At 37.6% G+C, this 12,786-nt stretch overlaps 1 protein-coding gene across 2 annotated transcripts in view; it reads right to left on the bottom strand.

Moving 5' to 3' along the window:
• Positions 1–12,786, bottom strand: part of NT5C2 (5'-nucleotidase, cytosolic II) — a 111,862-nt gene that overhangs the window by 6,675 nt on the left and 92,401 nt on the right. Inside the window, exons 4-11 of one of the 2 annotated variants that reach the window (XM_012439410.2) lie at positions 11,638–11,755; positions 10,705–10,800; positions 10,047–10,070; positions 4,528–4,619; positions 4,338–4,395; positions 3,223–3,316; positions 2,277–2,330; positions 689–772 (exon numbers count right to left, since the gene is read on the bottom strand). In XM_012439410.2, the coding sequence (XP_012294833.1) occupies positions 689–772; positions 2,277–2,330; positions 3,223–3,316; positions 4,338–4,395; positions 4,528–4,619; positions 10,047–10,070; positions 10,705–10,800; positions 11,638–11,755 (620 nt within the window). The remainder of the gene's footprint in view (positions 1–688; positions 773–2,276; positions 2,331–3,222; positions 3,317–4,337; positions 4,396–4,527; positions 4,620–10,046; positions 10,071–10,704; positions 10,801–11,637; positions 11,756–12,786) is intronic. The other variant, XM_012439413.3, reaches the window with a different exon arrangement.

Raw genomic sequence — 12,786 nt, 5'->3', positions numbered from 1 at the left:
AACTAATGACTCACACAGAAATAACGTATTACCTTGGCTTCGCTACTATCATCCCTAGCAACTAAGTCTACAAACCAATGGTTTATATAAAACTGTTTACTACATATCACTAGGTGTCTAAATCAAGTTTATATGTACAGCGAATTGAGGGAAATGGGACTTCTTGCTACTACTGTAAACTTCTAAGTGTCTCAGCAAAAGTAAGGTGAAACTAAGGAGTTAGATCAGTTTTTCCACATGCTTTAATCACGGGGAAAAACTGTTATTAAGAGGTAGTAGATTTTGATGACTAAGAGCCAAAACATCTTTGCACCATCTATTGCTGCAGGTTTTCCAGCAGCAGGGAAGTCACAGGCACACATCAGTAAAGGGTGCGACTGCTCAAGCTCATAGAAATGATGCTCCAAAGAGATAAAAGCCATTTTAATCTTTACAAATTTTTAAATAACCCCAAGATTAAAATTTTCAAGTAGCCAATTTATAATCAGTGAAAATAGTTAAATTTTTAGAAAAATTTGATAACCACTCTTATTCTGTATATTTTTGCCTATTTACTCTGCTTTGAAAATGAGATGGCAAGAAACTACTTTCACTGGATGAACTTCTATCCTCCTCATTGTCTTTGCAGTTCTTTAGGCCAAAATAATTTCTCTGCATAAATACACAAACATAAACATTAAGCACTTACATCTGTATATTTATAGTCACTGTTGGTAGCAAGAAATACTTTCCCTACTTCCTTCATCCGGCTCAGAAGCAAAGGCAGTTTTCCCTAAAATGTAATTGGATAATGAGTGAAACACAAAAACATTCTTATTTTTGAACTTTGGTTGTCATATACTGGATTTCTGTCCACCACAACAGGAATAGGGGAGGCTTTTAAGGGTTAGTTGTATTCAGAATTTTGCATTTAAAAGCCCACATTATCACTATAAATAAAGTATTAACATATGTAGTATATACAGTATATATAACAGATTTACTTGTAAAATGATATGCATATTTATAGGGGTTATATGGCTGCTAACATATCTCTACCTTCCTCATATGTCTGCCTCAGGAAAGAGTTGAAATTACCTTGAGATTTCTTCAAGTCTGTGAGGTGTGTTAGAGGTAGGGAGAGGCTGATTTAAACATCATCAGCAAATGTTCTACATAGAGATTATTAGATATGGCTTCAGTGTGTATACTATGGTTTTATAAAACACCTTGCAAAATGAAATGACATGTGCAGATGCTACCTAGAAATACCCACACCCATGGCACTTAAATAAGGAAATTCTAACTCCTCAGGTGCCTGGAAAGAAAAATATGTTTTCTTTCTGTCATAGCAAATAGATTCCTTCACTCAAATTCTCCTGGACCCTCCCCATTCAGTGTTCTTTCTTGAAACAATAAGGGAGGGAGGTGAAAATAGGAGGCACAAAAACTGAAAACAAGAAATCTTTACCACAGTACTTTGAGAAAATACTGTATTCTGCTACTTTTACTCTGTAGGAAAAGAAAGAAGTATGTCATCTTGGGGCACTATGTGTCTTTAATTTTTATTCTAAAACAGTTTTAGACTTATAGAAAAGTTGTGAAAATAGTAGAGTTCCCATATATTCTTCCAGTTTCCCTTAATATTAACATCTTACATAACCACAGTACAATTATCAAAAGTATGAAATTAACATTTGTACAATACTATTAACCACAGATTTTAAAAAAAATTTATCAGGTTTCCCACTACTGCCTTTTAACGTATTTTAAAGCTTTCCTCATTACTCTCTGTTGACAGGTTAAAGGATTTTAAATAACAGTAATATATATGCGCATTTTTGAGATGATCTAGTGCAGTAGTTAAGATTTGGGTGTGACTTAGCTTTACTACTTACTGTGTGACCTTTGACAAGTTATTTAATCCCTCTATTTCTCAGACTTTTTTCTCTATAAAACAGAGGTAACAATAATACCTAACTCAGGGTTATACAGCAGATTAAATGGCATAATGCATGTAATCACAGCATGGTGATGTGCATACAGTACACCTCTAGCTGCTATTACTGTAATTGAAGCTAAACAAACAAATGAAATACTGAGTCTTCTTGCCTATCAACAAACAGGAAAAACTCTACATAGACCTGTGCTCTAGCTGAAAATTCTTGGTGATTATACTATGCCAAGACAAAGAAATACCTTCCTTTGTCCATTTCATTATAAATCAGCTTGTTAATTATTTCCCTAACAGGTAAAATGAGCTATTGTGCAGATCTATTTTCCCCTGTATTACTTACATCTTTGACTACATACTTCTCAAGATTTTCAACTGTCTTTTCCTTAAGGGAGCCCTAGGGGAAGAAAACAAAGGAATTAACAAAATCAGTTTTTAACATGTAATTTATACAAAAAATTGTGTTTACTAATCAACCCAAATCTTTTTTTTTTTTTTTTGACACCAGGACACCCTATTGCCCATGCTAGAGTACAGTGGCGCGAGCACAACCCACTGTAGCCTCAACCTCCCCAGGCTCAGGTCATGCTCCCACTGCAGCCTCCCAACTAGCTGGGACCACAGGTGCACATCAACATGCCTGGCTAATTTTTTGAACTTTTTGTAGAGACAGATCTTGAGCTCAAGCAATCCACCTGCCTCAGCCTCACAAACTGCTGGGATTACAGGGATGAGCCACAGCCTCAAATGCATTTCTTAAGGATTTACCAAAATGGTAAAGTGGAAAAACTAGAAAAGGCCAGGAAAAAGTAGCAGGTATCGTTTGCTGCAACCTTGCCTGTAAAATTTGTCTTCAAAATATAAAACAGTTTCTATTTTAAGTTTGAAATTAAAAGGCATTTCATATTTTATTCAATACAGTTTATAATAAATGTAAATTTAATATTAATTAATGTTATTAGGTGGGAGGTATCTGGACCAAAAAATGGACCACTGCCATCCACAAAGGATATGTTAAGTATAATGAAGTATAATAAAACCTCTTCTAAGTTTGAGAAATGCAAACTAAAATAAAATCCAGAAGCCAAACACCATCACTGGGGAATGATCAACATTACCTCAGAGACCAAAGACAAGAACAAATGTATTCTAGAGAGCTATCACTAGGGGGCAAATCCATTTTTTCTTTTTTTAAACAAAGGAAATATTCCGCTCCTTTTGGAAAGTTAATGCCAGGCCATAAAATACATGCCAGAAAGCAAGCAGGTGAAGCAGCAGTTTCTTGGTACCTTGTAATGAACCCAGTCAACAGCATCTCTTACATCCTGGAACATACTCCGGTAGGACATGAAGAGGTCCCCATCTTTAAATCCTGTTTCACAACTACAGAAAGATAAAAAGAACATGACAGGGGATCCAAAACAGGGTAAATAAAATATATATCAAAAAACTCCCAGGGGACCCAAGGTTTCCATATCACATGGGTAAAGGCTGTGGCTAATTAGGAAATAATTACTCCCTAATGAAAGTCCATTCTCACCACCAGAAATAGCTATAGTGTTCAGTGGAATACAACAATTGTGAACAAATACAAAGTGATAGAAAAATATACTGGATGGAGGCTAAAAGGGCAAAATTCTAAAAATTCAGATTTTGTTTTTTATTTATCACTTTTTAGAAACAGGTTGAAGAAACATTTAAAACTTAAAATTGGTCATTTAGGTTCTTTCCACCGTGAGTTTTCTGATACTGTCCCTAAGTACAAAAGTACTGTCCATTTTTTATTTAGCTCAGCGACTCAGCTTTCCACCAAATTTAGTGAGTGTCTTGAAGTGGATAAAGCCCAAAGAGGGTATGAAGTTAGCCAACTCTGGCATATACGGCTAAACTTTCAGTATTGGCTATATAATTCTCTCTAAAGGGAGAGGATAACTTGTTTAAGACTTACGCAAAATTTTACCTCTGGTAAGATACACAGTATTTATTCCTAATCAAATCTTGCCGGGCCTGGGAATCAAATTACCATCCCTGAATGGCTCCTGGGTAGCTGCTGTGAAATGAGTTGGGGGGTTTTAGTGTAATTCTGCTCGGACAGATAATCATCACACAAACCTCCCACTCAGTTGTCACAATTAGCACCTCTGCTGGCCGTCTTCATTCCCAGGAGAAGCCAATCAGAAGTGGTGGCTGCAGCACACTGGCAAGGAGAGGGGCCGTGTGGGAGGTGAGAGCCTGCATGGAGCTGCTGGTGCTGTCCCATCTCTCAGGCTGGCAATGTGGCATCTCTCACTAGCACTAAATTCACTTTAGAAAAGCAGAAAAGACCTACAATGGCCAGTTCTCTAAAACCCTGTACATTAATTTTAAAAATCAATTGGAAAAAAAAATTATAATATATACATACCTGGTATATCTGGGGCAATTAGTAAAAAAATCTACTAGGCAGGCCAACAGGTAGGTCTCTGAAAAATGAAGAACAGATATTCATAAGCTATAATGAAATAATTCAAATGTATTTCATTATCTCCCTTGAACAGAGACTAATGGTCACAGAAGGGAAAGCATCAGTATAAATAAGCATAGAATGAATCTACCTGGTAGGTTGAATAGTGTGTTCAGAATGTAAAATCTTTCAGTATCATCTCGCTGGATAAATTTATTTGGATACTGTTCTCTAGTTTCTGGTCTGAAAGAAAAATTTAAAAATTAACTAATTTTTAAGATAACATTATAATGACTGGGAAATAGCATTATTAAAAGATTCATTCAATTATTTTGATGGCTATATGCAAGATAGGATTCCAAACATTAAGCATGGCCAGCTATGAAGATGAATGAATGAGTTCAGGTTCCAGCTCTTTATTTTTTTAAATTTTAAGTTTTTTAAAGACAGAGTCTTGCTATTTTGCCCAGACTGGACTCAAACTCCTGGGCTGAAGCAGTACTTCCCACCTCAGCCTCCCAAATTGCTGGGACTACAGGTGTGATGTTCAGCTTAGGATCCATCTCTTAAAAGAGTTGTCAGTGTGGTGGGGAGGTGGCTCACATACACATATAATTATAAGGTAAAAAAATCACAACTACTACAAGAGAGGTGCAAAAAGCTATAAGAAAACCAAAGAAGGGAACAACACTGAACTTAAGGGGTAGAAGCAAATGTGAGGACTAAGGAGAGGAAAATCTAGGAAAGATTCATGCACATGCTGGCATATGAGCTGCACCTTAAAGGCTAGATGGACCAGTTGTGAAACTAGTCTAATTTGGGTAGTGAAAGGGAAGCAGAGAAAAATTAAGCTAGAAAGATGGGTTAAGGCAGATTAAAAGCTACTGTCCTACACCATTTCGGGGTAAGAGGGCCCTACTGACAGTTTTAAAGCAGAGGGATAATCCCACGGGAGCTGAGTTGTAAAACAAAATTAAATTAGTGGCTGTCTTAGGATAAACTGGAGAAAGACAATGTGATGCACTGCAACAATGGCCACAAAGTCTTCCTGTCTCTTTGTGATGCAATTTTGTGGCTCCCACAATTAGAACACAGTCTATTTCTCTATCCTTGCATATAGGCTTGTATAGCAGCAAGTGGGATCCAAACAGAAACCTAGAAAAGCATTTCTGTACTGGGGCTTACTCTCCCTTGCAGCACTTGAAACCCCAAGACTACTATGTGCATGAAGAATGAGACAGTCTGCTGGAAGACAGAAGGCTACACATAGAAATGAAGCACTCGGCCAACAGCCTGCCAATGCCAGAATGTGTATAAGGCCATTCTAGATCAGCCGCCAGTTAACCAACAGCTAACCACAGACATGTGAAAAAGCCTAGAGACATCAGCTGTGCAACCCCAGAATCTCCAGTTGACTCTCAGAATTTTCTTTTTTCTTTCTTTCTTGAGACAGTCTTACTCTGTTGCCCAGGCTGGAGTGCAGTGGCGCGATCTCAGCTCACTGCAATCTCCATCTCCCGGGTTCAAGCGATTCTCCTGCCTCAGCCTCCTAAGTAGCTGGGATTACAGGCATGCACTACCATGCCCAGCTACTTTTTTTTTGTATTTTATTAGAGATGGAGTTTCACCATGTTGGCCAGGATAGTCTCAAACTCCTGACCTCAAATGATCCACCTGCCTTGGCCTCTGAAAGTACTGGGATTACAGGTGTGTGCCACCACATCCAGACACTCTCAGAATTTTGAGTTAAATAAAATGGTCACGGTTTTAAGCCACTAAATTGTTGTTGTTTTTTTAAATTTTTGTGAGTACAGAGTAAGTGTATATATATGTATAGGATATATCAGATGTTAAGGCACTAAATTATTTATTTATTTATTTGACACAGTCTTGCTTTGTCACCCAGGCTGGAGTGCAGTGGCACGATCTCGGCTCACTGCAACCTCTGCTTCTCAGGTTCAAGCAATTCTCCTGCCTCAGCCTCCTGAGTAGCTGGGATTACAGGCACGCACCACCATACCCAGGTAATTTTTGTATTTTTAGTAGAGATGGGGTTTCACCATGTTGGTCAAGGCTGGTCTCCAACTCCTGACATAGTGATTGATCCGCCCACCTCAGCCTCGCAAAGTGCTGGGATTACAGGCAGGAGCCACTGCGCCCAGCCTTTATTTTTAATTTACATACACACACACACACACACACATATATATATATATACACACACACACACACACACACACACACACACACACTTTGAGACAGCATCTCACTCTCATCACTTGACTTACTGCAGCCTCGACAGCCTGGGCTCAAAGCAATCCTTCCACCTCAGCTTCCTGAGTAGCTGTGACTACAGGTGCACGCCACAGTGCCTGGCTAATTTTTAAAAATTTTTTGTAGAAATGGGGTTTCGCCATGTTGCTAAATCTGGTCTCAAACTCCCGGGCTCAAGTAATCTGCCTACCTCGGCCTCCCAAACTGCTGGGATTACAGGAGTCAGTGCCCGACCTATTTTTTTAGCAAAAGCTAATTTGATACAGAGACAAAGTACTGGGATCAGTTAGGTGTTACTACGGTAGTCCAAATGAGAGCAGCAGGACCTGTTCTAGAGTAGTGACCCAGGAAATTAAAGGGAAGAATATATTTAAGAGAGATTACCAAGGTAAAATAAAACCCAGCAAACTGAGCAGATTTGGCAGGGGGGACATTAAGAGTCATAGATGATGTTCATGCTATGGTTTCTCTGAGAGGTGGTTGGTACTATGAACAGAAATATGAAAACTAGGTAAGAAGTGATGTCAGAGTAGTTCTATTTTGGCTATACTAAGCTTGAAGTAAACAGATTTTTATCAGGCAACTAGAAACAAAGGTCAAGAACTTAAAACAGAGATTCAGACTTGAGAGATAACTGAGATCATCTATGTACAAATACTAGATGGAATCATGAAAAGTATGAGGAGATGAAGTCACTTAATGTGCAAGGAAGGAAGAGAAGAGACAGAACAGAACCATGAAGAAAATTCAGGATTTAAAAGAAAAAAAGCCAGTGAAACAGAATTTGTTAAAAATCCAGAAACACTTCTAAAAGAAAACATTTCAGAGAAACTAAAAGGGAAAAATACTGAAATATAAAAATACACAATTATGACAGTGAATACATGGAGATTAACAATCTAAATAAAGGAAATCAAATTTAAAGTTCACACTCAGAGTAACCTGGATAAATTCCTGCTTGGGTTTGTTAACTACAAATGGCATAAACTCCAGTGAGACATATAAAATCACATTAGCTCCCTGTCTTAAGTCACTCTTCTGAAATGAGAGTTCCCAATAATGAATAACTTTGTAGAGTACCTCATTATCTAGCTTTCCAAGATTTTCTTTAATGAAAAGTAAGGTGGAAGGTAACAATAAAAATATACTTTCTTCAGTCAAGTTTAATAAGCTGACGCTATCTCCTTAGATATAATATACTTGCCTATTCCCTCCATCAGTAAAGAAAAATTCCTTTACATAAATATGGCTAACAGTTATTTATTAGGCAGTTAGAACCCAAATTGATTTATAAATATAGTTAGCAATTACATTGTAAACTCAGTGTCAAATCACACTAGTATATATTTAAAATAAAAATCAACATGGGGGAGGTAATGTATCATAAAAGAAGAAATGCTACACTTGGACTGGGAAGAAAACAGTTATCACACAGATTACTAACTTTCTGTGACCCACAGAATAAAGATTTGTTAAATAATAAGGTCCTAACTCATTAGCAAAGCCTGATGGAGTCCTTCTTTTCCAGCCTTGTCTACCACTGTAATAGCTTTGATAACTATTTCTTCCTTTTCCTCTATCTTCAGTCTCTTTTCATGGGCATTTTAATTTTATTAATTTATTTTTATTTTTTTGAGACAGGGTCTTGCTCTGTTGCCCAGGCTGTAGTACAGTGGTGTGAACATAGCTCACTGCAGCCTCAACCTCCTGGGCTCAAGCAATCCTCCTGCCTCAATCTCCCATGTACCTGGGACCACAGGCATGCACCACCATGCCCAGCTAATTTTTGATATTTGTAGAGATGGGGTTTCACTTTACTGCTGGTCTCGAACTCTTAGGCTCAAGCAGTCTTCTTGCCTTGCCCTCCCAAAGTGCTGAGATTATAGGCATGAGCCACTGTGCTAGGCCAGCTTTTCTTTTTAACTCTAAATACTCAACAGTGCTAAGTGCTGTTTGGATAATTCTGCATTTACTCATAAATGACTTATTTTTGAAACACTATTAAATGCATTAGGGAAAGGAGCTATGTAGAAATTTTACTGGCTTATTTAGGGTAAGAGAGGAAGTCTGTGGATCTTGAGTTAGTAAATGTGATCATAGTACTAATTTATCAAACTGCTTCTCTTTTCTTCTCTGCCTACCCCTCCCTCATAATGCAAAAATTCCTTTTTAGACATAATAGAACCCTGGTTCATCTTGAGATTCTGAATTATGATGACAATATCAGTGTATAAAATAGCTTAAGTTACTAGTACAACCTATGATCACTTCATATTCTAAATCCTGTTTCCTGATATTCACAGATCTGAACAAACCCCTCATGAAAGAAACAGTGAAGGAAAGGTAGATGTAACAATGGCCTGCCCAGATGTGTCAAGATGGGTGTTTACTTCACACTGTTCTTACTATGTATACATGGAGATCTCTGAGCCTGTGTATTGTCAGTAATGCCAACTGAAGAGTCTTATATCAAATGCTTCATTTCTAAGGGGCATCTTGTGACCTCAAATCCAAAGGAAGCTCTGGTACAATTTCAGCCGGTTTATGTGCTTCTTATCACAAAAAAAGACACTATATTTTTAAACATTTCAATATAGCCTCATGTTTTTCCTATTCTTCCATCAAGAATGAATAGTAAATGGAAAAGTTACATGAGAGACTGACACACATCCTATTCTGTTTAGGAGCTGCTGTTCTGACCCTAATACAATGTCAGTAGTAAATAAGGTAGCATAACCGTAGAGAAAATGTTTAACAGTAAAGCTACAGTTACAGAAGTTGTCAAAACTTCTGTAACATACATAAAAAAGTAGATACTAAATTTCATCTGCTGTTTACTAGGGTGAAAAGTTCAAATTAGTGACACTAGTGGAAATATTTTTATTTTGAAAATAAAGCTTATGCTTATCTTTTTATTTTTATTATTTTTGAGACAGAGTTTCGCTCTTGTTGCCCAGGCTGGAGTGCAATGGTGCAATCTCAGCTTACCACAACCTCCGCTTCCCAGGTTCAAGTGATTCTCCTGCCTCAGCCTCCTAAGTAGCTGGGATTACAGGCATACGCCATCACGCCCAGCTAATTTTGTATTTTTTTAGAGACGAGGTTTCTCCATGTTGGCCAGGCTGGTCTCAAACTCCTGACCTTAGGTGATCCACCCACCTCGGCCTCCCAAAGTGCTGGGATTACAGGCGTCAGCCACCACGCCCAGCCTCCTTGTTTTAAATATTATTACCACATATTCATTTTAACCTTATGTTTAAAATGTTTTTAATGACACAATCAAATGTCTGGAGATGTTCATTAGAATCTAAAAAATAATATATTAGCTATTAAAAATCTCTTAATCATTTAAATTGTTGTAGTTTAAAAATTTTCAAAGCATTTTTATATACATACCTCTTCTGAACAGCTACCTGAGAACTGTATTAGAAAGAAGAAAATAAAAATCTTAGAATTTCAAAGAAGTCAAAACTACTAAAGTTCTTCTGGGTAAATTTCAAGATTAGGTTTTTTGTTATTTTTTTATTTTTATGTTTTTGAGATGGAGTCTCGCTCTGTCTCCCAAACTGGAGTGCAGTGGCGTCATCTCTGCTCACTACAACCTCTGCCTCCCAGGTTCAAGCAATTCTCCTGCCTCATCCTCCCAAGTAGCTGGGACTACAGGCGTGAACCACCATGCCCAGCTAATTTTTGTATTTTTAGTAGAGACAGGGTTTCACCATATTGGCCAGGCTGGCCTCAAACTCCTGACCTTGTGATCCGCCCGCCTCAGCCTCCCAAAGTGCTGGGATTACAGGCATGAGCCACCATGCCCGGCCAAGATTAGTTTTATTGTATGCTGTATAATTGGAAGGCACTTAATTTAAACAAAATGTAATTGCTAACTATATGTCAGTTTGGGTTCTGACTGCCTAATAAATGTTAACTAATCTTATGTAAGGGAATTTGCTCTTTATGATGAAAAGGAATAGGGAAATATATCTGGGGAGACGATGTCATCTTCATACTGTTTGACTACAACATTAGAAAGAGGCTAAAGGTTCTTTGTACTCACCCCCTTATAAAGTTAAATCCATGTGCACAGACCAAGAGGTTTCCATAGGCATCGACTTTCAAAAGATTTCCATATAGTGTGTCAAAGACAAGTCCCCTATGTGAAAATGAAGAACATTGTTGATAATGCAAAGTAATACAGGCAATAATTTTATGTAGTACTATTTAATCATCATGAACCAACCTCATCTAATTCAAACTTTGTAGCAACCCAAATATGTCCTAAAACGATACAATTTCAGGGGCTAAAATGAGTAAAATCTTAAAAACTAATTCTAAAGCAACTAAAAAATACTGACTCTGTCCAGACAGATATCTTAATTGTTTTCTCTAAGAAATAAGAGCTTAATCAAACATATAAACAAAATTCCTCTTCCTACAGCTGATACCACTCTAAAACATAGGCTTTTTTCTTGGACAACTGAGAAGGCTTATATTTTCCTCCATTAGATGTTGTATGTGGGACACATACAACAGCATCTCAGATAAACATCATTTTCTTAATCCTAAATATTCCTTAGCAAATCCAGAAATGCAAAGTGCCAAGCTTCTATCATGTTAAGTGTATTAGAGAAACATGTACCTGTTTGCCAACCACCCCAAATAGGAACACCTGTGATTACTGCCCATCAGTTTTAGTAATCCCCCTTTTTACCCATAAGTGGGTCTTCCTCAGTTGCAATAAACTGAGCTTATTTCAGGAACACCCAGATATGGTGTATAAACTGAGTTTAATTCAGGAACACAAAGATATGGTGTATATGAAAAGTTCATAGTAATTTTAGAATCAACACCAACCAACCAAAAAAACAACAAAGAATTATTCAATGTGTTTCTGGGGTTTGTTGTTGTTGTTGTTTAAGGATGAATTTGGAATGTCTAATTTGGGGGGTAAGGAAAGTAGTCTTAATCCAAAAATATCTTGAAAAATTACCTGGTAGGGAATGTAGAATCATAAGCAAAGCTGAGCAACTCCTGGGGATAGCCAATAGAAACTAATCTCTCCACAGTAAGCTCAAAACCAAGGGACTCATACTCCGGGGACTTGTACACTGCACAAAGAGGAGGTTTTCATTAGTTAGCAGAAAGAACAGCCAATTAAAACAGAATGCAAATGAATGAATTTCTGCTCTTTCCCAATTCTTCCTCCCTTCTAATTCGAGAACTCAATTGTTAGTCTGTGGAAACAGGTCAGATTACATAGCAGGAGCCTAACAACAAGCTGAATTATGAAACCATTCAGTATAGTTCCTTCATTCTCAGGAAACCTATTCCAAACTTTTTCCTTTATTCTTTCATTTCCACAATTAAAAAAAAAATGAATATGCATAGCTATGATATTAATTGTGAGAATAAAAGTACACAGAAAACTAGGTAAGGGAGGTCTATATATGTTGAAGGCTTCGCTGTTGTGCATAATTGGTACAGAAATCCTTCAAAATGAACTTTTAAAATAATCTATTTTTGGAATTCCTTTCTGGCTTGGTAGTTGCTTTACACGCCTCCTCCAATCAATATGATTAACTGTTTTCTGTATCAGATCTAACAACATATGCCATCAAAACTATATTTTCCAAGCTATTACTGTAAACCAACCATAAAAAGACATGTTTGCGACAATTAGGGAAATCTATGAACTGGGAATTAGACACTGAAGAACTGGTCGGGCATTGTGGCTCATGCCTGTAATCCCAGCACTTTGGGAAGCTGAGGTGGGCAGATCACTTGAGGTGAGGAGTTCAAGACCAGCCTGGCCAACATGGTGAAACACCGTCTCTATTAAAATACAAAAAATTAGCTGGGAGTGGTGGCATGCGCCAGTTTTCCTAGCTACCCAGGAGGCTGAGGTGGGAGAATCATTTGAACTCGAGGCACGGAGGTTGCAGTAAGCTGAGATCACACCAGTGCACTCCAGCCTGGGCAACAGAGCGAGACTCTGTCTCAAAAAAAAAAAAAAGAAAAGAACGAAAGATATTGAAGAATTATCATTCATTTTATTAGAAGTATGGCAGGATGGGTATATGCAAGTGTGTATAAAACAAAATCTCTCCTTATCCACCAAAGGAGCACTGAGTTTGTTACA

This window comes from Aotus nancymaae, unplaced genomic scaffold (genome assembly GCF_030222135.1).
Source record: "Aotus nancymaae isolate 86718 unplaced genomic scaffold, 86718_ANA_hifiasm-v0.15.2.pri h1tg000010l, whole genome shotgun sequence".
NCBI classification, from domain to species: domain Eukaryota; kingdom Metazoa; phylum Chordata; class Mammalia; order Primates; family Aotidae; genus Aotus; species Aotus nancymaae.
This window is presented reverse-complemented; position numbering and strand designations above follow the sequence as displayed.